Raw genomic sequence first — 27,221 nt, 5'->3', positions numbered from 1 at the left:
TTTACTAACTGACTGTTACTGACTGACAGATTGATTGACTGGCTGACTGGATTGAGGACCTTAGGCTCTGAAGTGTGAATTAACTGACCTGGACTTGACTTGGGCTGGGATCTCTTTTTTGATGTTGGCCGTTTTCTTGTTTTTGGGTTTTGTGGGGAACGCTGGCCGTTCTTCCTTCTCTTTGTCCGGTGTGAACGGTCTGCCCTTCTTCTTCACCGGTTCCTTAACGACAGGAAACGAATATACAAACTGTTCAATGGAATTTTAAACCACAAATATGTGTGCTGTACGTGGGGCAAATCATTTACGCGGTTAGTGGCAATGTACCATAACATTTTTTCAATGCAGGTAGTTCATACTGAAGTCTTAATCACATTAGTCACCACTACGGTTTAACAAGGGTAAATGGATTCCCAGGAATTCCTGCCCAAACGGTTTCCCGTTTCTTGAGAAACATTTTCTTTCATCAGCTTACACCAGCGCTGTTTATTTTACAAATTATATGAAGTTTAATTTCGGTAAAACATCTGCAACAGTCGTTTGACACACTTGTCACGATCCAGGCTACATTTATGGAGGCAAAGAGCATATTCTGTCCGCAGACAAAGATCAGACATTGCTTGAATGCAGAGTCCATAGATGCACTCTAGCTCATGAAAGGGCACTTCCAAAGAAAACAAGTCCTGAGAGTCGATAATGGCCTAATTTGTAGTTACTGTAGGCCATTTTTCGTTATTGCGTTTTATAATTATTGCTGTGGTAAATTGCCCAGCCCCAATCCAAAGTTCACATTTTATGTGCTTTCTAATATTGATTAATAATATAAGGGCTGTTCTTTTGTCTTAATAATGACACCAAATACACAAAAGCCGTCACACAGGGAACCTATGGATTTATGCTTATTTTTCCTTGTTTATTTAGTCCTGCTTTTTGAAATATGACCAACGCATTTTTACCGTGCGCTAAAAACAAGCCCAGCTTCGCAACATGCGCCTATTCCCGGGACAGACCAAGTTTGCTATGCAGGAAAAATATCCATCCCAAGTCAGCACATCAGCAACTGGTGAGTTATCAATTACACTCAGTTCAAAGGCACATTTACATTACATGCACTTACAATTCGTTTTTAAGGTAAAAGAGAGAGATTAAAAAAGAAGAAGAAACGCTGGTACCTCTTTGATGCTGGCCTCCATGTCTGGATTGGAGGTCTCGGTGGTGGTGGAGGAGCTGTCGTCGTTGTCCATCTGCGCCTCCTTCAGCTCGTCCCCCTGAGGCCGAGGTTTTGTCCTCCGCTCCTTCTCCTCCCGCTTCTTCTGGGCCTTGTTCTTACGCTGGACTTTCCCTTTCGCTACTGCAGCTTTGAACACAGGACACAGGATCACCAACATTTCTCAACATCTATCTCTGCTTTACTGGACACTTCTGCATCCTTACAGGAAAGGTGACGTCCCTGCCAGTGTGCATGCAGAAATACACTGAGGCCGTGTGCACGGAAGGAAATTATGACCACGAATCCACAAGAACCTCCAACCCACTAGAGGCCGCTGTCCCCAGCTGAACTGCAGTGACGAGGCACGCTTTCTCTCCCGCCCTTCCGGATACCTTTGCTCTGAGCAGCGGGAGACGGGGGCTGCTCCTGGAACACCTCCGGGGCGGGCGATTCGGGGCGCTCCAGGTCCCGGTCCATGGCCTCCACCAGGCTGGTGTAGTCCGAGTCCTCGGAGCTGTGCCGGGCCCCGCCCTCAGGGTGGAGCCTCTGCGCGGGCTGAGGTACTGCTGCTGCCGCTGCTGGAACCTGCTGCTCCAGGGGGCTGGAGGCCTGCTGCTGCTGCTGCTTGGCGTTCCGCGCCTTCCGATTGGTCAGCTGGGACTGAGCCCCGCCCCCGTCCGAGATGCCTCCGCCGCCACCACCGCCCCCCCCTTTGGGCCCGAGCTGCGCGGAGGAGGAGGAGGAGGAGGAGTTGGCCAGCTGCATGGACGCCCTGCTGCCGTAGCTGAGCCGGGAGCGCAGGCCGTCCAGGCTGTGGGAGTGGGGCTGGGGGCCGCACTGGCGCCCGCCGGCCCGGGACGAGGAGCCGCCGGCGCTGTACATCCCCCGCGCCGGGCCGTGGCTGGTCTCGCCGTACTCACTCAAGCTGGAACACACGACCGCGCCGGAGCGATGAAGAGGAGGCAGCCACAGAACCGGACACCGCACACCACCACCACCAACACCATCATCATCATCATCGTCACCAGAAACCCCAGAATACCACAGCATCGATCACAATGCAAAACGGCCTTTTTCGAACCGCGGACTTACTTTGTGTCAGACTGAATGCGTACGATTTCCCTGAGATCGAAGGGTCTCCCTGTTTCCATGGGAGTGTTGGACGCTTCGAAAGATAGGCGTCTCTTGAACGGCTCCCATATGCCCTGGGCCTCCAGGTAGGCCGTGGCGATGACCAACAGGAACATGGAGCTGAGGGCGAGACCCCGCGTTATTCGCCACTGCACGCCATCGACACAAACGGGTCAGCCGCACGATCTGTCAAAGACTGAACCACCTGACCCCCTCCTTATGACGCAAGGAAATATAATGAACTTCCAACACAGACATCTAAAATTGGACCTCATTTGCCTCAGGCCAGAACATCAATCTGACCAATGGTCTTCTGCAGATGCAGACTTGTGGTCTTTGTTCAGGACTTTTTTTCCTTAAAAATGGAGACACTGATGGAATGGCTCAGGTTGTTCTGATGGAAATTTGTCAGGTCGTTCCAGACTCTTTTCAGTCAGCAGCTGAGTGACACACAGAACTGGTTCTCGACCATTTTGCTAAGATGTTCTTTGTGCTCAAAAAAAGGGCAAATGTTTACTTTGTTGGACTTGCAAGTGGAGGGGCAGGGGCAGATGCAGATGCAGGGGTAGGTGGAGAGGCAGATTCAGGGGCAGGTGAATGGGCAGCAGCAGGGGCAGGGGCAGTTTCAGGGTCAGGGTACAGGGGCAGGCGGAGGCGCAGCGCTCTTCCTCCTTACCTCATGATGAGGGAGACGATGATGTAGAGCTCCAGCTCCCAGCTGGGCCTGGGCAGGGCCTCGGCGCAGGTGGCCAGCATGTGATAGGGCAGCGAGGCGTTCAGCACGAACACAAAGGCGGAGCCGCCCGCCGTCACCAGCTTCAGCTCCCGCACCACCCGCGAGGCCGTGAAGTCGGGCGTAAACCTGCCGAGGCGGCACAAAGACCAGGGTCTGAGTCAGAGCAGCAGCAGCCACGCCCGCAGACACGCCCATACAGCACAGACACGCCCACGCCCGCAGACACGCCCATACAGCACAGACACACCCACGCAGCACAGACACCCCCACACGGCACACACATGCCCATACGGCACAGACACGCCCACAGACATGCCCATGCAGCACAGACATGCCCATGCAGCACAGACATGCCCACAGACACGCCCATACAGCACAGAAAAGCCCACGCAGCACAGACACGCGCACAGACACGCCCATACAGCAGACATGCCCACATGGCACAAACACCCCCACACGGCGATCTAACACAATGGCTACGATAACCTTTCATGCCCCTCTATCAAGGGCTTAAAGCTTTTTTTAAAAAAAGGGTCCCAGTTACCCAGCTGAGACAGCGTCATCATTCCACACAAAATATTTAATTCCAGTCCACAGGACTGCAGAGACAAAGGCAACAAACGTAGGTAACCAAAATAGAAACGGAAAATTGGTGCAACATCCTCCGCGATGAATGCTAAGGACTGGCAAAGCAGGAGGCGGCACTTATTAATAGCAGTGTTGATACCACAGTGCGGAGCTGCCATTGAGCTTCTACCCACTGCTTTCAGGTTAGCTGCACTGTCCTCATTTCTGGCCTACTTACGAGTTCACCGCTCTAAGACATTTCCCACAGAAACTCACCCCGAGAGGTTTCAGCACTAAAATGTCTATTAATGGGCATTAGCAGCTTACCGTAGTCTTTCAATGCAAATTATCCAAACGAGACATTTCAATTTATGGAAAATTCAATAAAAAGCTGAAAATGCACTTCAGTAAATGGGACCCCTTACATTTATTTATATATCAATTGTAACCCATGGAAACACCAGCCTCTTTCAAAGCTGATCAATAAATCTTAAGTAATTCAAACCAAATATTTATAATAATAAATAATTTAAATAAATAATTATTTTTTTCCACAGGAGAACTGTTACCGCCAAAGGAAACAGATTAAATAGGCTTATGTCATAAAAAAATAAATGAAAAGCACAATCAGGCCGGTCTGCTTACAGTATGACGATATCTTTCGAAGCATTTGGCTTAAGTGCAAATTCTTGACAGTTCACCACTTTGAATCCGTGTCCTTCACAGGCATAGCCGCTGATCTCGGTGGATCGGATGTAAACCGGAAGCTGCCCCGTGTTTTCAACTTTGAACGTTCTTTTGAGAGTGAAGTTCGGCTCCTTCAGTTTTACTTCTGGAAAAATAAAGGAAGAGGAGGTATTCAGAGCACAAACATTTCTTATTAAATTACTGGTTTAGTTGTGAAAACAAACTGAGGGAAAGTGATCAATCACACAGAGAATATAGCCTTAATATGTGTGCGTAGCATACCTAACCATGTAAGCATTCACATCAGTGTCTGTTGTAAAAAATAAATGCACATTGATTCAATGCATTTTTTCTTCACTCCACATTTCCTCACCAGTGAGAAATTAGGCCACACCCACTACAATTTCTACCCAATAGCAAAGTGACACCTTTGTCGCTGTAAGTCACACCAGCAGTGAAAGGGAAGTATAAATCTATAAATTGCAACAACATTTTTCTTTAACCCAGTTTCACACCAAGCACACAAGTAAATAACAGTTTAGCAAAATAAACTGATCAGCCATATCAAGGCAACAATGCAGGACTGCAACATAATCACTAACATGAAATTACATTTTTGGCTTTTGACAGACATTCTCATCCAGAGAGACTTACACAGCTTGCATTGTTTTACGTACATTTATACTGCTGAACATTTTACACTATCTTACACAGACTGTGGTCACGTTTACAATGGCTGTGTCCCGTTTGGATCAAGCCTACAACCTTGGAATTTCAAACCCAGGTCCCACACCATTACGCTACACTGCCGCCCAAAATAATGCTACTAACAGAAATATTCACGTCAAGTAATGCGCCAGGTCTCAAAGAACATGCTGTGGTCAGGAGCCTCCCTCAACAGAGAGAGCCAGACGCGGTGGCCATGCGCTAGCCTTACCCGAGAGAGCGAGAGAGGCCACACTTGTGGAAAAACGCATCGATCACAACGTGCACAGAGACAGACTGACAGCTGTAAGACCGCCCTTCTTCGAGCGGGCAACTCACTCTCCGAGCAGTCCTTGAGCAGAGACTCGGTCATCTTGAACCTCAGGGAGCTCCCGGGCCCCGGAGGCCTGCCAGCGACCTTCAGGCTCTCGGTGGTTCCCTGGCCCTGGACCACCACGTAGTCCAGCACCGTCAGGTTATTCCTGCAACGCCCAAACACTTCCATTTAAACACCGGCAGGCACGCACCGGATTACTGAACACCTCTACCACTGTAACACCAACAGGCTTCGAAAGAGGACATTCTGAAAAGCCACAAGGGGCTGTCTGAAAAGGACTTACCTACAGTAACTAAGCATCCGGGAAACAAACAGAATCATGATTTTGTTTGTACACATTTCCAGCCTAAGATACATTATATTTTAAAGCCATGGATATTTCCATAATAACATGTCAAGTCTTTGGTCTGTAGATTCTGTCTCGGTCTTCTCATCTCTGCCCTTCTCATCTCTGCCCAGAGATCAGCTGGGTCGTCTACACCGAGTATCTCTGTCATACACCTGGTCTGACAGGTGATGAAGACGGAAGAGGCCGGTCAGCATTCACCATTAAAACTGAAGCGGACTTTTGCACTCTGGCATGAAGGAAAACTCTGTGATGCAGAGCGATTCAATGTTCCATTTACTACAAAAATGGCACAACACGGACCTCTGAATGTCGAATTTAGAAAACTACGAACTAACCAGAGCTCATTCAACAGTAAACAACTAACCAACCAGAGCTCAACTGAGTGACATCATCAGCAGCGACTCTGTACAGGCCCTGAGGGAGAACCACGTCTGCACACTGGTCTTTGCCAGGGAGCTACACATTCAACCACACACACCCTCTGAGTCAAGACCAACCAATGTGGGTTTGGATCGGAAACAAATGTATGATTCACCGCAAAAAATTAAAGGGTGTATAACAAGAGGCCCTTTGCAGCGCGGATACCCCAGTCAATGGGTCCTGGAGGACTTCACCAGCAAATTATTCTGCCTATTTTCAAAACAGTAACACCACACCCAGAGCCAGTGAGGGCGCGGACTCCGGTTGCTTCAGTACAATGGCAGTGGGTGAAGTGCGGCTAAATGCCTGGCTAAAATAGGGTTGAGCGATACAGGCTAAAGGCTAACACCCTGATCTGCAGCTAGTCACAGGGCAGGGCCCGCGGCTGGCAAGGGAGAGGGCGCTGTACCTGACGATGAGGAGGGAGGTCACAGTGTGGTTACTGACAGGAGTGAACTTCACCGTGAAGGACTTTGCTTCTCCGGGTAACAACAGGACGTTGTAAACAAACGGTCGCGACGGTCCTTCGGTAAACCCTGTTCCCTTCTTACTGAAGGATGTCTACCAGAGAGAGAGAGAGAGAGAGCATCGTCACCAATGGCGAAGCAGCTCAAACATCGAAACGTCATTCTGGATGAGCAGATAGACCAAGTTAAAAAAAATTTAAATAATCTGTGATGACACATTCTTAAAAAATCTGCGACAACAAGGTTAGTGGAGCTGCCCAATGCCCAATTTTCGCATTAAAATTCACACCCAGCAATTACAAACCAGACACACAGTTTGGGTCTTTTTAGTGACTGAAAGTAACAGTCATGGCAGCGAAACCTAACAGTTCTGAATAACTTACTTGGTTTTTGTGCACCTGGAATTCCAGTGTGTTGGTGTTGATGTTGAAGGTCTTTTCAAATGACTTATCTCTGAAAAGGAAAAAGGTCAAAATTAGCTTGTCCTTGTTTTTTTTTTTGGGCCAATTCAAAGAACTCCCGTTTAACATTCCCATAAATGTTATAGAGAAATGAACAAATACATATTGGTCCAATATTGCAAAAATAGCATTAGCAGTACCTAGGCAGTTGGAACACTCATGCACGGTTTGACAAGACATTCTACAATAATTCACATTATAATAGAAGCAGATCTCTCAAACTGGCAGTTCGTGCAAATCATTTACAAACAAGTGATAAACTGGAGACAAAGACAATAAAAGGACAAAAGTATAAGGATAATGAATGAACAGTATGCCTGATGATTCAAAATGGACCCCACAAGAATCACCAGTACGCATACTGCCACACCTTACAGTAAAGCAATTTACCATGGTGGAGGATTACACTCCAATCCTAACCAAGCACGCCCCAGTGAGCAGCTAGAGATCTTGTTCAGCTGCTAATTAGAGGCAGGTGTGCCAAATTAGGGCTGAAATGAAAACCTACAGGAAGGTAGATCTGCAGGAGCAGGGTTGGGCAGCCCTGCCCTTGCCAAATGAACTAACAAGGGGATCTGTATTTGCACACAAGATATTACATGCCAGTGATGCCACCTTGCTTTACTTTTTTTTCAAAACCTCCACTGCAGCTGCAAATCAGTACTTTCTCCTATAGCGTGAAATTAGCCGCAACGTTACATTTGTCAAGAGGACTGACTCATTCAACCGGTCTATCTTGCAGACGCCATCACGGAAATCGCCAACATACGACGCCATTACACGCTTTAACAACCCCATTCAACGTGTGCATCACATGGTACATAAAGCACAGCCATTTGGCAGTCAGGTTCACACAGGTATTTTCCATTATGTGTGGCTGGCCGTTCCCATAAAACCATGACTCCCCACAAAGTCAAAGCACAATAGCTATTGGTTTTGTTTGTCACTCTGGTGTTCGAGGTCTATAAAACACGCATCGTGACAAACAAAAGCAACAAGCGCAAACATTTAGTGGACAGTGGAAGGAGAACCACACCCAGCGCCCAGTGCAATGGCACAGGGGAGGCGCCAAACCCTCGTACCTGTCAAAAACCTTCTCTGTGAAGACGGATGGATTCGGGTAGAGAGCGACGGGAAGGAGCTGGACGTAGACGGGCACGTCCGCTGGGTTTTCCAACACCACTTCCTCTTCCTGGGAACAGATAAGGAAAAGGGTCATTCAGCATAAACTGCCCGCTGTAAAGGCCCAGACTGGGGGCGCCAACGTCCCCCCTTCAGAGCCTGCATGCAGAACACACCCGAACTCCACCGCCCACGGGGCTGGCGGCTCGCAGCGAAAGCTGCGGGCGCACTCACGGAGGAGCTGTTGGTGTTGGTCAGGGGGAACAGGATCTGACGCGAGGAGTTGATGATGGAGGGCCACGTGATCCTGGCCGAGACCTTGGCCTGCACGTTCTTCTGCAGGTCCGTGTTCACCTCGAACAGAGCCTCCACCCTGCGGCGGGAAGAGACGCGGGTCAGCCACACAACCCCAGGCCCGAAGCGCGCCATTCAGAGCAGAATAAAAGTCCCCAGGACGTTTACGTGACTCACTCGTGTCCCGAGCTCTCCTTCAGCTCCCTCCACCTCCTGAGGAGAGTCTGGTGCAAGTCCACGTCTGCGTCCCACATGTCCTCCTGCATCAGCAGCCCGTGGGGTTTGGCCTCGGCTGAAACGGAAACCGGTTTAAATTTAAATGGGTTTAAAACGCACAGAGGATACGGAACACAAAACCCCCAGCCTGCACAACCCAGGCAGGAGACCCACGGTTCGGGCACACTTACATTTTAATATAAATGGCAGGCCAGCGTAGCAGTGATCCCCACACTGTAGGCTAGAGTCAAAATAAATATTCGCTACCTGAAAGAAAGAGTAACATTGAAAAGGAAAATTAGCATGCTTTCATTCCTGAAGATGGCAAAAGGGTTACATTTCAACATTTTCATCAATAAAAAAAAATTGCATTTAGCTAAAATTTACATTTTTTTAATTTTAAGCAAAGTTACCAAGAGTGTATGCGTCACGTAGGATTTGACATTTTCGGTACACTCTAGTGACACATAATGACAACAGTAATCATGGCAGTCATTCCTGCACCTTTGACTTGCGTCGCGGCTCCAGCTCGTCCTTGCTGTTCCGGAGCCTTCTGTAGTAGAAGCGCACGTCCTCCGTGAGCGAGCGGATGTGCTGCAGCTTCACCCTCTGAGAAAACGAGCTCATGATGCTGAAGCTCTGGTGAACGCTCTTCCCCTGGAAACAAACAGGCGCACATTTCACATGGCTGGGAAACAAACACTGGGAGGACCCTCTAGCCTGACCCCGAGAACTGAGAACCCATAGAACTTCAAACCCATAGAACTCAGAACCCATAGAACTTCAAACCCACAGAAGTCAAAACCCATAGAACTTCAAGCCCATAGAAGTCAAAACCCATAGAACTTCAAACCCATAGAACTCAGAACCCATAGAACCCCTTAGATCTTAGAACTTTAACAAATGAGTTCCCTTGGCTACATTTCAAAGACCGTTCTCCACATGGAATAAGCACATGGGCCCAAAGCAAACAACGAAAACACAAAGCAAGCAAGAGTTGAGTTTAATAGTTAACATACTTGGGCAGTGACAAAAGTGAAGCAAGCAAAAAATAAATAAAAAACATAAAAGAAAGGGTACAGTTTTGGCTAGTTATCCTGCCCACAGTGCTCCCATGAGCACGGGTGTGTGAGGGGTAAATACAGTGACTGTGTCCAGGGTTCCCCAGGGGGCTGTGAACAGGGGGGGTTCCTCACCGGAAATGAGGGAGGAAGAACGATGTGCTTGGGTGAGCTCTCCAGCGATCCCACTGCTATGACGGCTTTCACTGGTATCGTTAATATCTGCAAAATAAATGAAGCCATTAAACGGCTGTAGGAACATAAACCAGGCACCGCACTGGACAGCCATAAAATGTGGCCGAACAGCAGCCTACACAGGATCTCACGTATTCAAACTACAGAACATCATCCACTCAGACTAAAGAACACCATCCTCTCAGACTACAGAACATCATCCTCTCAGACTACAGAACATCATCCACTCAGACTACAGAACATCATCCTCTCAGAAGAACATCATCCTCTCAGCATCACAGACTCACATCATTCTCAGAATACAGAACATCACGGCTTCAGGACACGAACCCCACCACTGCAGATATTGCTAAAAGCAACACATCCACTCAAACTACAGAACATCATCCTCTCAGACTACAGAACATCATGCTCTCAGACTACAGAACATCATCCACTCAGACTACAGAACATCATCCACTCAGACTACAGAACATCATCCTCTCAGACTACAGAACATCATCCACTCAGACTACAGAACATCATCCTCTCAGACTACAGAACATCATGCTCTCAGACTACAGAACATCATCCACTCAAACTACAGAACATCATCCTCTCAGAATACAGAACATCATCCTCTCAGACTACAGAACATCATGCTCTCAGACTACAGAACATCATCCTCTCAGACTACAGAACATCATCCTCTCAGACTACAGAACATCATCCTCTCAGACTACAGAACATCATCCTCTCAGACTACACACTCGCATACCAAGGCTACGCTGGAGCACACGAGCAGCGCTCTCACACGCACCATAAATAGTGTTGAGTGGCAGACAGCCTAAAAGCTTCTCTCAGACAGTGTGTTTGGCTGGGTCCGTCGGTCCTTAAGGGCTTTTTAAAGGGTGAAGCTTCTAATGGCTGACCTTTGACCTAACATATTACTCTCACCAGGGGTTCAGATGATCGGGAGGATCGCAGATGCTGCACATCACACAAATCACGAGGAGTTCAATGAATCCTCAGCAGCTGATAAACAGTGTCAATGACCTCCATATCAAGCCTGTCAATCATTCAGTACAGCCAATAACCATGCATACAGTCTACCACAGACCTGGCCCAGACCTCAAACACTTTTAAAGTCCACAGTACTTCCTTGCTATCATTAAAGTGACAAGTATGCTATTTACACATGAACCTTTCTGTAGAATAATTTCCGTAAGGTAAAACCAGCTGATTTAGGGTCCAAATTTACAATGTGAATTTATATGCTGACGGTACATTTTTCTTTTATGCATTGTTTTTTTTTTGTTTGTTTTTTCATTGTTGCCAACAAGCTTATTTTGAATAAGACAGAACCATATGAAATTCGAAATGTACAGACTTTCTTAATTCACTGCAGGAAGAACTAGTGTTTCAGGTGGACATGCCACGCAGGAGTCTGGTGCATGATGGGTGGTTTTCTGCTTGTTTGCATTACTCTGTTAACTTGCTGAATGCCCAGGAAAACCTTAAAGACTCCAGCGCACCTCATAGTCTGTCCTGAGGTGCACAGCGCCATCGTAGGTTCCCTCCAGGCCCCTCGCCACCAGCGTGACCCTGAACACGGCAGTGTAGCCCGAGGCTAAGATCACCTGCAGCGAGAGACAGACAGACAGACAGACAGACAGAAAGCCCACCCACACATTGAGTTTAATACACGTTTCACAAGTACTGAAACTGATTTGCTTGCACTGGAAAAACAATGCAACCTGAGCTGCTAACCACATGGAACAATTCATTTTTAAAACCATCTTTTTTTGATATCAACGTTATGGTGGGGGGAGTTCAAAATTTTGTACAAAAGCACTTGAATGTTCATGAGAATAACAAGAATAACACTGACAGAAGTGTGAAAAAAAACCAGTGACAGTATTCCATCCCCAGTGTAAACGGTACACTGATACACACGTATCCAACTGGTAAGGACGGGTAATTGAGCACGATTCGAACAACACCCATTGGCATTCGGAAGTATATGTCAGTGAAAGTTATTCATCAATTAGCTGTTGATAAGGCCTTTTATAGTTGGCAATGATATCCTCTGTGGTTTCTGTTGTTGTAACCCAAGTGAATGAATAACACATCGCCCACGCGGCGTACAGGATGTTGTCGTAAAAATGCTTTGCTGCCTCACTTCAGTAAGGCGCCTTTCATGCCGAACAGACTCCGCACGTGCGGGGAAGACGCAAGGCGGGGTGAGGCTTACGGAGTTGTGGTCGGACGCGGACGCGTTCTGGAGCTCCCGTATCCGGGGCAACACGGTGGTTCTGTTGCCCCGCTCGGCGCGCAGCAGCTCCACCGACAGGCTGTCCCCCGTCACCATCCACGACTCGATCTCCAGCTGAGAGAGAGCAGAGGAACGGGGTCAGCCTCGGGCGGGGTCGGGCACACGGGCACGGGGGCACATGGGCACACAAGCACAGGGGCATGGGCAGAGGGGCACACAAGCACAGGGGCACAGGCAGAGGGGCACACGGGCACAGCCTCCAGCGAAAGCGCCAGCGGGCAGCCGCCAGCTCACCTCGATGGGGTTGCTGTTGACGACCATGAACATGTTACTGCTGGTGTCGGTGGCGCTGAGCACGCTGAAGTCCAGGAAGTGCTGGCTGAGACTGGGCGGCAGGACGAAGGGCTATTCCAGGAGACAGAAGAAGAAGAAGCTCAGTTAGACTGGCGGTTAAACTGTGAAGCTAAACACCAAGGGAAATGAATTGAGGGGCCATCTTGTGTACACCTTGTGCCTAATTACCACAAAGTCAGTTTATCAAATATATCATTTATTTAATTTACTGAATTCCACTAGACTTTACAAAGGGCCAACAGTTAGCTACCAATAATACAGGTGCAAATAATTTTGGGGGCATATTTTATCATTGTGCTCTTATTATATTTTCAGCGCAATGGACGTCATAACACCTGCAGACTGAATCTATGCCAGGACAAAGGCGGCTTGTGTCCAGACACTCTCTCGGGAAGCTCTTAAGGAGGCCAAAAAGATCACTTATGCCCCAGTTGTAGTAAACCAGAAACCTGCAGGCAACACTAATACGAGCAGCATCATAAGAGCCTGTGCCCTGTGCCTTACTTTACAGCACGGCACCCAACATAAGGGCCTCCAATTAAGATTTATTAGCATTAGAGCGCCGTTTAACTGAGGTCTTATGATATTAGCTACTTATGGGTAATGCCGCATGAAATCCGCATAAATGTCCATTTTTTCTGCAATAAGCCGGCTTAAAATATTAAACCTCTATGCAATTTCAGGACGCCCATGCCAATAAGGATCGTACAGGGACTTTAAACACAGGTTTTAACACGTTGCTGCGCATTCATTTGCAAGCACCAACTGTCAATTTCAAGAAAATAAACTGTCAAGTTCCCGTCATGTGCTTTGGAACACAAACTGCAGCGTAAAGCAGTGCTCATAAAACAGCGCGTAGTTAAGTTTAAACGCGCCGCAGAACGCACCTCCAGGAAGCCGGTGTACGCGCGGATGGGCAGGTGGAACTTGGAGGCGTTGGTGACGAGCAGGATGTTGCTGTCGATGTGGAGGGAGGGCCTGATTGGCTGGAAATGGAGGGAGAAGATGTAGCGCGCCTCGCGGGGAGGGATCAGGATGGGGTCGCTGAAGTTCTGGATCTGTATGAGGACACAGGAAAGCAGGCCGATTACTCGACTGAAAAACCTGGGCATGTCACCTAATGATGTCAATGGCCTCTTTATCAAGCCTGTCAATCATTCAATACAGCCAATAACCATACACACAGTGTACCACAGGATTGGCCCAGACCTCAGACACCTTTAAACTCCACAGTACTTCACTGCTATCGTTAATGCAAGTGACAAGTATGCAATTTACACATGAACCTTTCTGAAGAATAATTTCACAAAAAGGCTGGAAACCAGCAGATTTAACCAGGGCCCAAAAATACAACGTGAATGAGGAAGCAGGCTGATTATTCAGTTGCTCAACTCAGGGCCCAGCACCAATCAGAGGTCAACAAAACCACAGTGGGACACCTCCGGGTGCACATGCTCACAGGAAGTACACCTATTTCTGTGAATGCAGCTGCTTTTTGCCTTTCCCGGAAACCTTATTGCTGCCACATTGCGCCACACACTCTGAAAGCTAAACTCTCAGTAAAAATCCACCGGTTCTTTTGTCATCAGATCCACAGGCTCCCTTTTTTACGAATTGGGTCAACCCAGTAGGGCTTGATCTCCGACAAGGACAATGGCCACAGGAAGCGAACTCTCGAAGCCTGGAAATAAACAAGCGTTTGGAAATGCCTTCCGTTCCCCTGTGTGGCGGCCACGTTCAACCCAGGAGCGCTCACTTGGAACATCGTCTTGGCCTGGTCGGGCAGGAAGACGCTGTGGACGCGGACGGCGAAGCTGAAGGTGTTGGTGAGGAAGATGGGCCTCTCCACGGGGTCCGTCGGGCTGTCCCTTATGTGGAACAGGGTGGCCGTGTGCTCGAACCCGAGATACCTGCCACCGCCAGACACACACGCGCGTCACCATAACAACAGACAAACAAAAAAAAAAAAAACCCCCCACCAAGCCTGGCCATTAAGGAAAATCAATACGAGAGCAGCACAGAGCACGATGCACAACGCATAATGCACTAGTGTTCATATGGGAACACTGCAGAGATAAACACACAGTCTGAAAAATTAAATCAATACCCGTAAAGTACACAGACTCACATATTCCCATTACACTCAAACTTAACTGTGAAGATCCAAATACTGCAAACCTTTCAGTACGTATTCAGCATTTCTTGCCAAAACTATAGATTATGGACTATGAATTAAGATCAGCTTTAAAAGACATGGACGCATAAGCTTATATACAATATACTTCATAACCATGCTTCATAACAATTCCAGTATGAACTGTGCTCATTTTCAAAAGGCTAACCGCACATTTCACACACTACTGAGACTGAACTCTTACCCTTCTAAAACTTCTGCTTGGTATGGGATTTCAAGTTTGGAGTATGTTTTTTCTCTCGCTTTCACTGTTATTTTGCCAGAAAACTGAGACGGTCTCCGTGCTTTTGATGCTGTGGGGTAGAGGGGAAAAAAAAAGAAAAAAGAAGAAAAAACAGGATTGAGTGCATTTCAGAGTTTTCACATTTCACACGTGCACTAAAGCCGCAGTTCAGGTTCCCCCGTTTATGTTGTCAGGATTAGCTCTGCAAAGTGAAACATTCAGACGGATTCCAGCAGGGAGCTGGGTTTCACAGGGGCTTAGTGGAGCCCCAGCCTGGGGGGGGGGCACGTGAAACAGAACCAGGTGCGCCTGGTTCTCTAACCCTGACAGAGGACAGAGCACCTGAGGGGGGGGGGGGTGCAGGGGAGCGGCCCTCACTGGGGTCACAAAACGGTCCCCAGCACTGCGGTGCGACCCGCAGGACTGCAGACACGCAGCCGGGCCCGCGCATGCGGCTCAGCTGCGCAGAGATGCGTGCAGCGAATGCACGTCGCTGCGAAGCTGCATCAGCCTCTGTGCACTTCCTGTCCCTGCATTTTTTAAGCCCGCAGGACAAAACGGCCACAAACACACCGGAAACCAGACGAGAAGCACAGCAGCCGCCTGTGCGCCATTCCACAGTCTCCTTTGCCCTCATTTCTTTGCCTTTTAATTTTTCAACTAGTCCCTGCATTGCCTGAATTAGATTTGTGCACGCTACATGAATGGATTATGGATATTTCTTCTACCCATCAAAGCATTTCTTCTTTCAATAAAAAATAATAAAGTTCAACACGCAGAAACCGCTTTAATGAACTTATTAGAACTCAAATATTAACTTTTACCAGTTAAAAATAGCATCCGTTTAGTTAAATTTGCTCTTTTGGAATCATTATAAAACAGGAAAATGCCATGAGTTCAGAAAAATACAAATCTCTACGATGCTTTATTATGTCCTTAAAAATACTGAAACTTGGCTTTTACGATGCTTCCGTTCTTTGGTAAAATGTCTGAAAGAAATAACCAATTATTTCTCCAGAACAGCTGAGTAAAGTCACAAGGTAACCAAGGAACTTACCATCAAAACTTATACTTGCAACTTTGGTATAATTATTTTCTCCTGCTTTCAGCGTGACTGAACTGTAGTCTATTTTAATTGCTTCATTTGGTGGTGTTGACCGGACACTCTGTAAAGCAAAAAAGAATATTAGCTTGAGTACACTGGGGAAAAGACTAAACCACACTATAATAATACATGAGAAGTACTCACTGTAATTTGTACATCTTTTGTTCCTGAATTTAGAAGATGTAAATTCAATTGTTTTGGCCGATCTGTGAAATGTACACACTACATTTAAGAGCAGTGGAAAAATACCTTGGAAAGATAAGAATGAATTCCGAACAAAAATCCATTTTAAAACAATGTCATGCCACTGGACACACACAAGGAGACATTTTCTCCACTGAAAATGTTCCACTGTAGGACTGCAAATAAAAATGGGCTCCAAGCTAAATCTAGTACAATACACTAAATGGCAACATCTATGTTTAACACTGTACATGGTCCCTCATAAATACACAAACAAAGAAAAAATAAAGAATAGCTTACAGATCTTAATGACATTTAATGGCATGCTTTAATAAGAATTATACACTTAATCCGTTTCAAGGTCAAACACATTCCTGCTTTGTTACTGCATGCAGTCAAAGGAAGAACAGCGCTGCAGGACAGCTGTACATACTGTATGACCCAACGATGAAAGCTAGCTTACCTTGCGATCGTAGCGTACCAAAGTCGAGCATCTCTATGGAGGAATAAATACCAGGTGCTGTGAACAAATCAAACAGCCAGGTGAGTGACACTTGATTGGCTGGACAAAGGTGGACATGAGGTTCAGTTTTGTCGGTAGGGGGGGCAGTGAGAGGACAAAAATCAGGCTCAGCCTTGTGAGTGGTTGACAGCCAGAGCTCAAAATCTGCCTAAGCAGAGTGAGAGGGTGACAGAGGACGAAATAAGCCTCAGTTTTGTGAGTGAGTGACAGTTAAAGCATGAGATGATCCTCAGCAGTACAATGGGGTAATGAAATGAGCCTCAGCTTTGTGAAAGTGAAGGTCAGTGAACCAAGATGAGCCTCAGCAGTACAACTGGGTGAAACTCAGAGGATAAAATCAGCCTCAGCTTTGTGAGTGACTGACAGTCGGAGGACAGCACTCACTTTTGGTGACCTCCACCTCCACGGGCAGGATGATGAACTCGTCCTCGCTGGAGGCGTTGGTCTTGATCCGGAGGTAGGCCGTGTGGTTGTCGGCGTCCCGCGAGGAGAAGCTGGCTCTCATCACCCCCTTGGTTTCGAACGGGGGAATCTCCTGGACGGGGAGTGTGAGGGAGGACGTGTCAAGAGATGGGACACAGGGAGGAATCTGCCCCAGAGTGCATACACTGTAAAGAGTTCTCACAGAAAAGAGTTCACAGGACACAACCGACGATGAGGACCAGGTACCCACCCATAATTTGCGGGTCCCTCCTTGCTGGCCTGTTAGCAGCTCCAGATGCAAGTCCCCCCCGCTGGAGTACATTTCCACAACCTGGAAAGGAGCAACCAAGCAGCACAGGTTAAGCCTCAAACTGAGTACGTACTCTATGTGCAGTATGAGCAGTTATCTGCAGCGATTATGTACGTACACATGAGCAGTCTCTGTATCTGCAGTGGTTCAATGTGTATAAGCAGTTGTCTGCAGTTGTTCAGTGTGTATGCATGAGCAGTCACCTGCAGCGGTTCACTGTGTGGGTTGTGGATGTTTATGAGCGGTGAAAAGCTGCTGTTCACTGGAATTCTGGCCCCAATGAAGGGCCTCAATCTGTAGGGGTTTGGGATACCCACGCCAAACACCTGCAAAAGAGAAGCCAAGCATCGAAATGTTTGGACCAAAAAGCTCCCCTTTCAGTGCCAGCTCAGGTGACATCCCTGTGGAGTCACACTCATCCTGGCACTCACCCCACCCCCACACTCCCCTTCTGAAAGTTCATGCAAAAATGTCAGAAAAGCTAGTGACCAAAGCAGTATTTCACTGGTGACTCTTCCACTAAGGCCAACTTCATAAGGAATAACCGGTATTAAGACACATTTGAAGACATGCTCAACATAATACGTGTGTTACTAACTCCATACATACCTGGTATGTAAACACCCCATGATCTGACGTATTAATAAATAATGTGTTTTCTACGTTTCCTACTACCCGTGCGAGAAAGACCACATCAAACGATGTGTTTCCCCCTGGAGGAATAACCTGCAGGAGAAAGGAGAAGAGGAAACTTGGTTACTTCTTCTGTTTTTATTTGTAAAACGAACACACCCATGCTGCTGCTGCTCCTGTACGAAACTCCTGCGGGTGGAAAAGGAATGGGCTGCAGGCAGCAGGCGTGTCTCAGGTGTGAATCAGAGGCAGAGGGGCAGACCCGCAGCTCCCCCACAACAGGCAAGCAAAAGTGACTTCCTTTTATAAAACGGTTCGCTTATCAACACTTAAGTCAAAGAAAATTTTTTCCCCAAACATTTGTTTTTGAAATCAGCATCACATAGAAAAATGAATGACTCAGGAGTGGAGATCCATACAAGTAGCTGCTCAACTTCAAAATCCACTTTCCCAGTGTAGAAGAAAGCAGTAAAAAAAAGGAAAGAAAAGAGGCCCACTATCATCTAGTTAAACAGACGTGTTTTTTACAGGAAGTGATGAGTTGGCCCTGTCAGTTGAAAGAAAAGGTACAACAGCCTAGGTGGGACATGAATCCACCGGTGCAGTTAAAACTTCAAAACGTCAAAGAAAATAGATTAAAAAATAGATTTTAATTCTGAGCTGGGATAATGGCAGCTAATTTCAGGGGGTGTCGAGCACGTCAGGAGGGTCAGGGTTTCATTTGTTGAAGATGTGGGAGTGTGTACTATTGGCTCAGGCTCAAACTGAAATAAGCTCAGCTGCAGCAGGCTGAGTCACACAGAGGACCCAACTCACAGGCTAAATCAGAGCAGCCCAACCCTGTTCCTGGAAATCTACCGTCCTGTAGGTTTTCACACCAACACTAACAAAGCACGCCCCATTCCACAGCGAGAGAACTCCTCGAGCTGTCAATTCGTCGAAATCAGGTGTGTCAAGGTGACAGGACGGTAGATCTGCAGGAACAGGGCTGGGCGGCCCTGCAGGAACAGGGCTGGGCGGCCCTGGTCTAAATACTATAGTTGCTGCCAGTTCCATTCAGCTATTGCTCTCGTTTCCCTTCTCATTATCGTATGAGCCAGGCAACTGAAACTGCTCATGTAATCTACGCCACACTGACATTTATCAGCATGTCGCTCAAGCTTGTTAAAAGTGAGCATAAATCGAGACTTCCAAATGAGGAGATTACACAACCACAGCTCTGCGCTTCTACATAGGCTGTGATGGAAAAATAAGCATTTATTTGTTTTGTTTTTTTCAGGACTTCTTTTTTTTTTTTTGTGACTTCTCATTTGGGGGATCCCCCCCACGCCTTCTACAGGAAGCGAGCCACTGCTGTTTGTTTAACCACCGCTCTAAAAACAGCTCTTACTTTCACCGGCCTCGACGCCAGCGATGGGGCCAGTTTGAGAAGGGAAACCTAGAATTAATCTTACTTATATATGCTTTCTAGAACTGTGTACGTTCATGGTTCAAAAAAAAAAATTCAGTTTCTTCATTTCAAATATCAACTGCATGAACTATGAAATCTGAATAGCAACTTTGAGCAAACAAAAGGAAAAAAAAGTTAAAACTGCTTCTTTACTCTGAGTTAAAGGGCTCGCTGTGCTTGTGGAGCAGACGGGTGTGAGGCAGAGAGAAATACTCACCCCGTTCTGGAAAAACGATGCATGAAAATGAGCAGTAGTTGCTGATATTGATATCAATATGATCTTTTCTTCTGAACTAGGATTGTGTAAGTAAACTTTCTCCATTTTAGGCATCCCCACGGGCCTGAGAAAATAGAAGAAAAAAGACAAAGGTGTGAACAGGACGTGACAACCTGACCGTTTTGTGTGATGGAGGGGGGGGGGGGGGACTCAGCTGCGGCTGACTTTTCAGTCACGCAAGCAACCACAGAACTGCACAGCAAGGTAGTCACATAGTTCAACACAAAACCAGCACACATCAAAAATGACATTTTAAAATTCAGAGAGGGGAAATAATGACCAGCTCAAATAAACCCGTTCAGAGGAAACAAGTTCCAGGGCGTTCCAGTTTTAAAATCCTGTCCTCGTTCAATCCTGTGGACATCTACAATTTCAACCCAGGGCTCCCGCAACGGCACAACCCAACGTGCAGTTCGACACAAGGGTCAATCCTCTTTAAGGCCTCCGATCTCTCGCCTGGCCCAGGTGCTGACTTCAATAACTCTCTTCAGGTCACTCTGCTGGTGCATGTTACGGGGGGGGGGCAGAGAATGTGGCACCAGGACATGGTGTGGAATTCAAGGCAGGCCACACAATGCACAGAGCTCTAACGGAAGGGAGGGAGCGGCTCTGCTTTGCATTTCCTGCTGTTGTTCAGTTATCGTCTTCTCGGCATAAATTAACCCGGTATCTTCCTGCTTCAGTGTCCAGGGTTCAGACACAGATGCCGCCCCCTCCACCCCCAGCCCACTCCTCCTTGTACAAAGTCTCCAGGAGCTTATCAACAGGCGTCCATAGTGGAGAAAGACTGACCCTTTTCTACAGTCTCTCCTTTGGCCAATGATTACACCGCGCACGCTGCGATTACACCGCGTATCACTGCTGTACCAGTTTGTTGGGCCCGTTTTCACTTTGTGTTTGCGATCATGAGTCAGTCACAATATGATCTGCCTTATTACATGCCCATCCGCTGAACAGAGTAACAAGGGAATTGGCAGTGTTAATGAGGGGAACAACCATAACCAAGATAAGATTTTTAAATATGCATCACCAGATTAAGTGCAGGCTTTAATGTGGTTTTACTTTGGTATCAGTTCATACGCCTACCTACATGATAAGAGCGCCGGGATTGTTTTTTGGTTCAGCAATATACTTCCTCCACATTGCGGTGCATACGGCTTGCACTGTGTGGTGCATGCAGGCTGCACTGTGTGGTGCATGCTGCCTGCACTGTGATGTGTATGCTGCCTGCATTGTGTGGTGTATGCTGCCTGTACTGTGTGGTGCATGCAGGCTGCATTGTGTGGTTCATGCAGCCTGCATTGTGAGGTGCATGCTGCCTGCATTGTGTGGTGCATTCTGCCTGCATTGTGAGGTGCATGCTGCCTGTACTGTGTGCTGCATGCTGCCTGCACTGTGTGGTGCATGCTGCCTGCACTGTGTGGTGCATGCTGCCTGTATTGTGTGCTGCATGCTGCCTGCATTGTGTGTGCATGATGCCTGCATTGTGTGGTGCATGCTGCCTGCATTGTGTGGTGCATGCTGCCTGCACTGTGTGGTGCATGCTGCCTGCATTGTGTGGTGCATGCTGCCTGCACTGTGTGGTGTATGCTGCCTGCATTGTGTGGTGTATGCTGCCTGCATTGTGTGGTGCATTCTGCCTGCATTGTGAGGTGCATGCTGCCTATATTGTGTGTGGCATGATGCCTGCATTGTGTGTGGCATGATGCCTGCATTGTGTGTGGCATGCTGCCTGCATTGTGTGTGGCATGATGCCTGCATTGTGTGCTGCATGCTGCCTGCACTTTGTGTGCTGCATGCTGCCTGCATTGTGTGCTGCATGCTGTCTGCACTGTGTGCTGCATGCTGCCTGCACTGTGTGGTGCATGATGTATGCATTGTGTGCTGCATGCTGCCTGCACTGTGTGCTGCATGCTGCCATCTGACATTTTAGCTGCATTTCTGGATAAAAGCATGAATGCCAGCTGAAGACTGTTCTTTTGTCCCTACATGAATTTTTTTTACCATGACCTAATCTACGTATTAACCAGTGCTGGTCTAAATAGCAGATTAGCTCATTTAAGCCAGGGTAACTGGTGGAAATAAAAAAAAACCTGCATACACACCAGCCCTCCTGGATCGGAATTGCCCACCCATGCAATAAAAACACCCAAAACCACAAGTTTGGCTAGAGGCACTGCTTTCAATTTGGGAGAGCAAATATTTACACCATAGACAGATTAGGAGCGCACACATTAGGAGCGGCATCAGCACACAAATGAGTTTTGATGAATCTCTGAATAGGTTTACAGTCACACGACATAGATTTGTGTCAGGCCACAGGAGGCAGAGCTAAAACAGCACAAAAGCCAGGTTGTATCACACTTCCTGTGCGACACTTCAGTTTGAAAGACGTTAATGCTTTTTTCTTTTTCTTTTAGGCGCATGACATCACGGGCCTGTAAGAACGGCGGCGCTCGCTCGCGTGCGCTGGCGCATCCCGCTGGTTTCCGAGCGACGCATTAACACCACGCAGCTCCGCGGCAGGTGCAGACGCAGACAGATGCACAGGCTGTGCAGCAGACGGGCCGGGGGGGGCTGCTGTGTGGCAGGTGTGTGAGCTCAGAAGGCAGCTGGGGAGATTTATAAGTACAGGTGGTGTGGGAGGGCATGGCGTCTGGGACACCAAAATACCGCATGCCCCCCCCCCCCTCTCGCTCTGGGACAGGCCAGCCCCTTCCTCTAGAGGCCAAAATTACACCTCTAAGGGAGAACAGAAGCCAGAGAAGTCCGTCTGACCACCAGCTGAACAGAAGCCACGATTCAGACTTGGGTGGTTCAGGGTTCAGAGCAGAGACGTCTTTCTTTCCATTTCCTCCTTCTGAGTCTACAGTCAGACGGAGTCAGGCTAGGTCACACAGGTTGCCAAAACGAGATTTTGGTGCGGCTTCATACTCAAAACGTGAGATCACGGTTCAATTCTTCATCCAAGAATGCAGTAGAGTTTCTGTGAGCCCCAAGTCTTCATTTCGCTCAGTGGAACTTTATATCTGGATACTTTTGATTACTGCGCAAAAGGACTGGTTTAACAGCAAGTTTCTTATTAGGGTTAAGAACGTCTTTAGGGAAAAGCATGAACGCATTTCTGTGAATCATCCTGGATTACAGCCATCTCAAAACTGTTACTAAACTGAATTATTCAAATAAATTATAATTACGTCTTTGAAAAGTGCATTATGAATTCAATCACAGTCCAGAGTGTGGCATTAATCATTTCAAAACAGAATTTACGAGACCGAATTTGGTACCCCCTGTGGTTTTGATCTTGCATTCCCCTGAAGACTCATCCCCTCTAGGCTGTAGGCTGGAAGAATCTTTTCTGAGATTTTTATGAGATTTCCAGAGACCCCCACACACTCACCTGAAGTTTTGCCTGAAGCTCTCTTTTCGTAAAAAAATAAATACCATCTCCATCCATGCCATGTTTTTCTGCATACACTACTTAGCAAGCAATTCTACCATGGCATATTGTGTTTTTACAGAGAGGTGTTTAAATACCTTCAAACAATACATCCTTACACAACAGTAATTCAATCAATCAATGTACACATTTTGCAGTTGCAATGTGTTGAAAACAAAGGCCGTGGCTTTTTTTTTAATCTATTGGAAAGTGCACTGACAGAACAAACGAGGTGCATTACATCATATACTGCCATTCTCACAGGCCAATCAAATTTATGCATGCATATTCATAAACCAACCATACGACCAAACCTTGGGTGAACAAATATCTGTATTCCAAGAGCGTGTATTTTCTATTCTAAATACAGGAGGTAAAGATTTCAGGTCACCAAGCCTCAGGAAATAATACTGATAAAAATCTGTGGTATTTTTGTGGTAGCTATTTGGCAAACAGTCTAGCAGAACCAGTAAAAGCTTACAGTATGAAGCTAGTACGTGAAAAAATGTCATCTTTTTGAAAAATATCCTTCGTGATGAAATTAACTTCCCAACAAGATGTGTTCATTTTATGTTTGGGTCAAGGGGACAGTGTTGTCTTGTGGCTGATAAGTTTAGGCTCATGGATCATCTCATCATGGTTTGTGTGCTGAAAATCACCAAAATCTATTTTAGTAATATCGCTTCACTGTAGAGTGCGATGACTGAAGTATTTCTTTAAAAGCTGCTCTTTTTTGGCTAGACCGCAACAGCGGGGCCAGCCCTATAAACACGAATGTCTGTGAGTCACTGAGTGATGAAGTTACACCATTGGTCGGCCGAGTTATGAAGTTACACCATTGGTCGGCCGGATGAAGTGTGTTAGGTCCAGCCATATACTAGGTTTTGACCTGGTCTTGTTTGTTGATATTCTGTAATATCATATGCCTGTAATTAATAATTAATGAGTAGGCATAAGACCCAATTAGACTACGCTGGTCCATTACTTTGAGCGTATTCCATGTCTACCAATACCACACTTTCAACAATAAAATCTCCCAGGACAGATGCTATTCTCACAGGCAGAAAGCGCTGTCAGGTGTAATTGTAGCTGTACTGCTGGAATTTAGTGGAATCTGAAGCAAAGCCTATAGGCACTAATCTCACAAAGAGACTAAATTATTCACATGCTAAAGCATTGCCTGTATTAAACAATTATCCCCACATAAATCCTATCCACAAATGCACGTTCCTTCCAAAAGCACCACTGCCATTGCTCTCTAATAGCCAAAACACTGCAGATAAGCATACTGTACTACTCTAGTACAGTAGGTAAGACCGCCTTGCAGCTCACTGTAACATCTAAAGCAGCAGGCTTAAGAAGAAGCACGGACCATTAGGCCTTTAGAAAAGTGGAAACAAATAAACAGCTGTCTATATCACAATAGCAGAAGCAATAAAATACAAATCTGCAAGAAAGGCTCTCGTCTGACAGTCTGAATTACAGCAGGATTTACAAATCTCTACTACACCCATTCGGAGCATTTTAAGCTTCTGCACAAACCACACGCACACACACATACACACACGTCAGCACACACGCACAAGCACACACACACACACATGAGCACACGCACGCATGCATGCACACACACACACACACACACACACACCTGAGTCACATGAACGGCTAATGATATCCAGAGCAGTTGTGAGCTCAAGCGCCTCAATGTAAGAGCCTGAGGAAGCTTCCCCGGGCCCCGCAGCACACCACACCACAGGTACGACACTGTGAAAGGGACACTCACTGTTCGTGGAAGTCCAACATCGGCGGCTCGAACCGTATAGGCCTGCAGTTCCCCCGGTGTAAGGATGCACTGCAAGAGAGAGGAGAGGCGTTGAGGAGGAGGAGCAGGAGCAGGAGGAGGAGGAGGAGGACCGGGAGCAGGAGCAGGGGAGTCAGCTTGCCTCCCATGCTGGGCTCCTCGGTGGCAAAGTGTGTGGGAGGCTGTCGCTCGTAGGTGTGAGCTCAGATCAGACCACAGGCTCAGGGTGGGGGGGTGGGGGGGGGGGGAGGAACCCACCAGACCTGCCCCACCACTACAGGTGTCTGGCTGCTGCGCTTTTTTTCACCGTTTCAATAAACGATCTATATCATGCAAAGGAGGGTCTTTTGTCAGACGAGAATGTAAAGGCAGCAGATAAAAGAAATGAAGGAGAGGAGAGCGGAGTCCAAAAGAGATCGCGTTTCATCCCAGTCCCCTTGCTACAAGAAGGATATTACAGCTCTACTCAACCCTTTAAGGTGCAAGATCACAAATACGCAAATGGAATGTTCTTAACCGAACATTCCAATGCCGGTGTAACAATCGCTACTGGTAATTTAAAGCAACGGAGTTCCAGGATCCCGACTTAGAATTTTGAAAAAAAAAACATTCCAAATAAACTGCTCATCAGAGGGATAACTAAACAACGGAGACCAAATCGGATGACACGGTCTCCTGTAAAGAACCATATCTATTTACATGTCCTACCGCACAACCCAGTTCAACAAGACCAGCAGGAGGGGTCCAATGAATGCAACCAGCACACACACAGGTACTCAGGTTACCTTTCAACAGGACACGACAGTTGATTTGAGCTTCACGTCACCTTCTCTCACATACACTTAATACCCACACACTGTAAGCTAATGGAGGGGGGGGGAAGGGAAGTGTTTGTAATATCAAACTCCTATTATGATACTGGGTGACAAAGAACTCATTCATATGGAGAACAGTATGGAAGCACAGGTGGATTTTGGCCCCCCAGGCTCTGATAAGCCCCCCCCCAGAGTTTTTACTTCAGAGAATACACTTCCTTATTTCAGCTTCCCCCTTATTTTATCAGACTCTCCCAATTTACATTTAAAAGATCAGACAAACAATATTTCATTTATACTTGCATTTTGTATTCAGTTGTCATGGTAAGGTATTGCATACGCTATAAAAACCCATCTATATTCTACATATTTTCTTTTCATTTCTGGTATAACCCTGAAATTCCTTATGATTTTTACCCACTCTCAGTAATACTCCGCAAAGAAACATTTTACCTTGCAATCAGTTATGTCAAGGACACGAGAGCGAGATCCACCATTTGAATCCAGACAGACACGCATAACAGTCCACATCGCAGAGCAAACAGAGAAATGCATTATTTATTTACAACGAGTTGCTAAATCCAGTGCACTTGGGTGAACACCGAGCAACTCACAGTGCAGTTTACGATCACTCAGAAATCAATCTGCCACAACGCATAAAACTTATGGGGAGGTCTGATGGTGAGATGCCTCTGGGCTGCATGCTGATATGCCTTTAATGGGTCTAATACTTCCCCATCAGGCAGCTGAGTGCAGGTCATTTCTAATGGACAGACGATCTCAGGAGCTGTGGCTCAGAAGGAGGAGAGCATAGCATTGTGCTGCTAGCCTGATACGCGCTCACACCGTTAGAACTGTCGTGGATAAGCTCAGGGCATATCTGCTCAGGTCAGGCTACGCGACGGCTAGCTTGGAGAATCCCACTCCTTTCCCGGGACCTTGGAGATCTGCCGTGTCACCCCCCTCCCCCCCCTGGCTGGCATGGCTGGGGGGGGTGGGCGGGGGGGGCGCTACAGCAGGTGCGCTGGCTGCGTGACTCGGAGCGACAGCGTAAGAGACTCAACCCCGCCGCCGAGCGTGCTGACACAGGACGAGTCAGGATCCGCGCTGCCAGAACGAACCGCGGGGGTCAGGGTTTAAATTCCATATCCCCGAGCTTTCACCACCGCCATCATCATCATCATCATCATCACTCTCCCTGCTCGCCTTCACGCTTACCTTTCTGACCACTGATCGGACCTCGTCGCCCTCTCGATCACGTGACGCACGAACCGCG

The 27,221-nt window shown here is 47.3% G+C and overlaps 1 protein-coding gene across 3 annotated transcripts in view; it reads right to left on the bottom strand.

Annotated features, from left to right (window-relative positions):
• tmem131 (transmembrane protein 131) overlaps nt 1-27,221 on the bottom strand; it is a 47,930-nt gene that overhangs the window by 4,318 nt on the left and 16,391 nt on the right. For 2 of the 3 annotated variants that reach the window (XM_064310288.1, XM_064310289.1), the window contains exons 4-33: nt 25,113-25,181; nt 19,828-19,951; nt 18,137-18,253; nt 17,731-17,853; nt 17,468-17,548; nt 17,179-17,329; nt 16,735-16,791; nt 16,233-16,294; nt 16,041-16,149; nt 14,945-15,053; nt 14,323-14,476; nt 13,454-13,624; nt 12,507-12,617; nt 12,192-12,326; nt 11,473-11,577; nt 9,899-9,985; nt 9,207-9,359; nt 8,894-8,969; nt 8,664-8,778; nt 8,427-8,565; nt 8,153-8,262; nt 6,993-7,062; nt 6,552-6,703; nt 5,376-5,518; nt 4,290-4,476; nt 3,018-3,203; nt 2,303-2,461; nt 1,603-2,135; nt 1,173-1,357; nt 89-222 (exon numbers count right to left, since the gene is read on the bottom strand). In XM_064310288.1, the coding sequence (XP_064166358.1) occupies nt 89-222; nt 1,173-1,357; nt 1,603-2,135; nt 2,303-2,461; nt 3,018-3,203; nt 4,290-4,476; nt 5,376-5,518; nt 6,552-6,703; nt 6,993-7,062; nt 8,153-8,262; nt 8,427-8,565; nt 8,664-8,778; nt 8,894-8,969; nt 9,207-9,359; nt 9,899-9,985; nt 11,473-11,577; nt 12,192-12,326; nt 12,507-12,617; nt 13,454-13,624; nt 14,323-14,476; nt 14,945-15,053; nt 16,041-16,149; nt 16,233-16,294; nt 16,735-16,791; nt 17,179-17,329; nt 17,468-17,548; nt 17,731-17,853; nt 18,137-18,253; nt 19,828-19,951; nt 25,113-25,181 (4,107 nt within the window). The remainder of the gene's footprint in view (nt 1-88; nt 223-1,172; nt 1,358-1,602; nt 2,136-2,302; nt 2,462-3,017; nt 3,204-4,289; nt 4,477-5,375; nt 5,519-6,551; nt 6,704-6,992; nt 7,063-8,152; nt 8,263-8,426; nt 8,566-8,663; nt 8,779-8,893; nt 8,970-9,206; nt 9,360-9,898; nt 9,986-11,472; nt 11,578-12,191; nt 12,327-12,506; nt 12,618-13,453; nt 13,625-14,322; nt 14,477-14,944; nt 15,054-16,040; nt 16,150-16,232; nt 16,295-16,734; nt 16,792-17,178; nt 17,330-17,467; nt 17,549-17,730; nt 17,854-18,136; nt 18,254-19,827; nt 19,952-25,112; nt 25,182-27,221) is intronic. The other variant, XM_064310290.1, reaches the window with a different exon arrangement.

The sequence above is a fragment of the Anguilla rostrata genome, chromosome 15 (genome assembly GCF_018555375.3).
Source record: "Anguilla rostrata isolate EN2019 chromosome 15, ASM1855537v3, whole genome shotgun sequence".
NCBI classification, from domain to species: domain Eukaryota; kingdom Metazoa; phylum Chordata; class Actinopteri; order Anguilliformes; family Anguillidae; genus Anguilla; species Anguilla rostrata.
The sequence above is the reverse complement of the archived record's forward strand: the minus strand, read 5'-3'. Positions and strand labels throughout refer to the sequence as shown.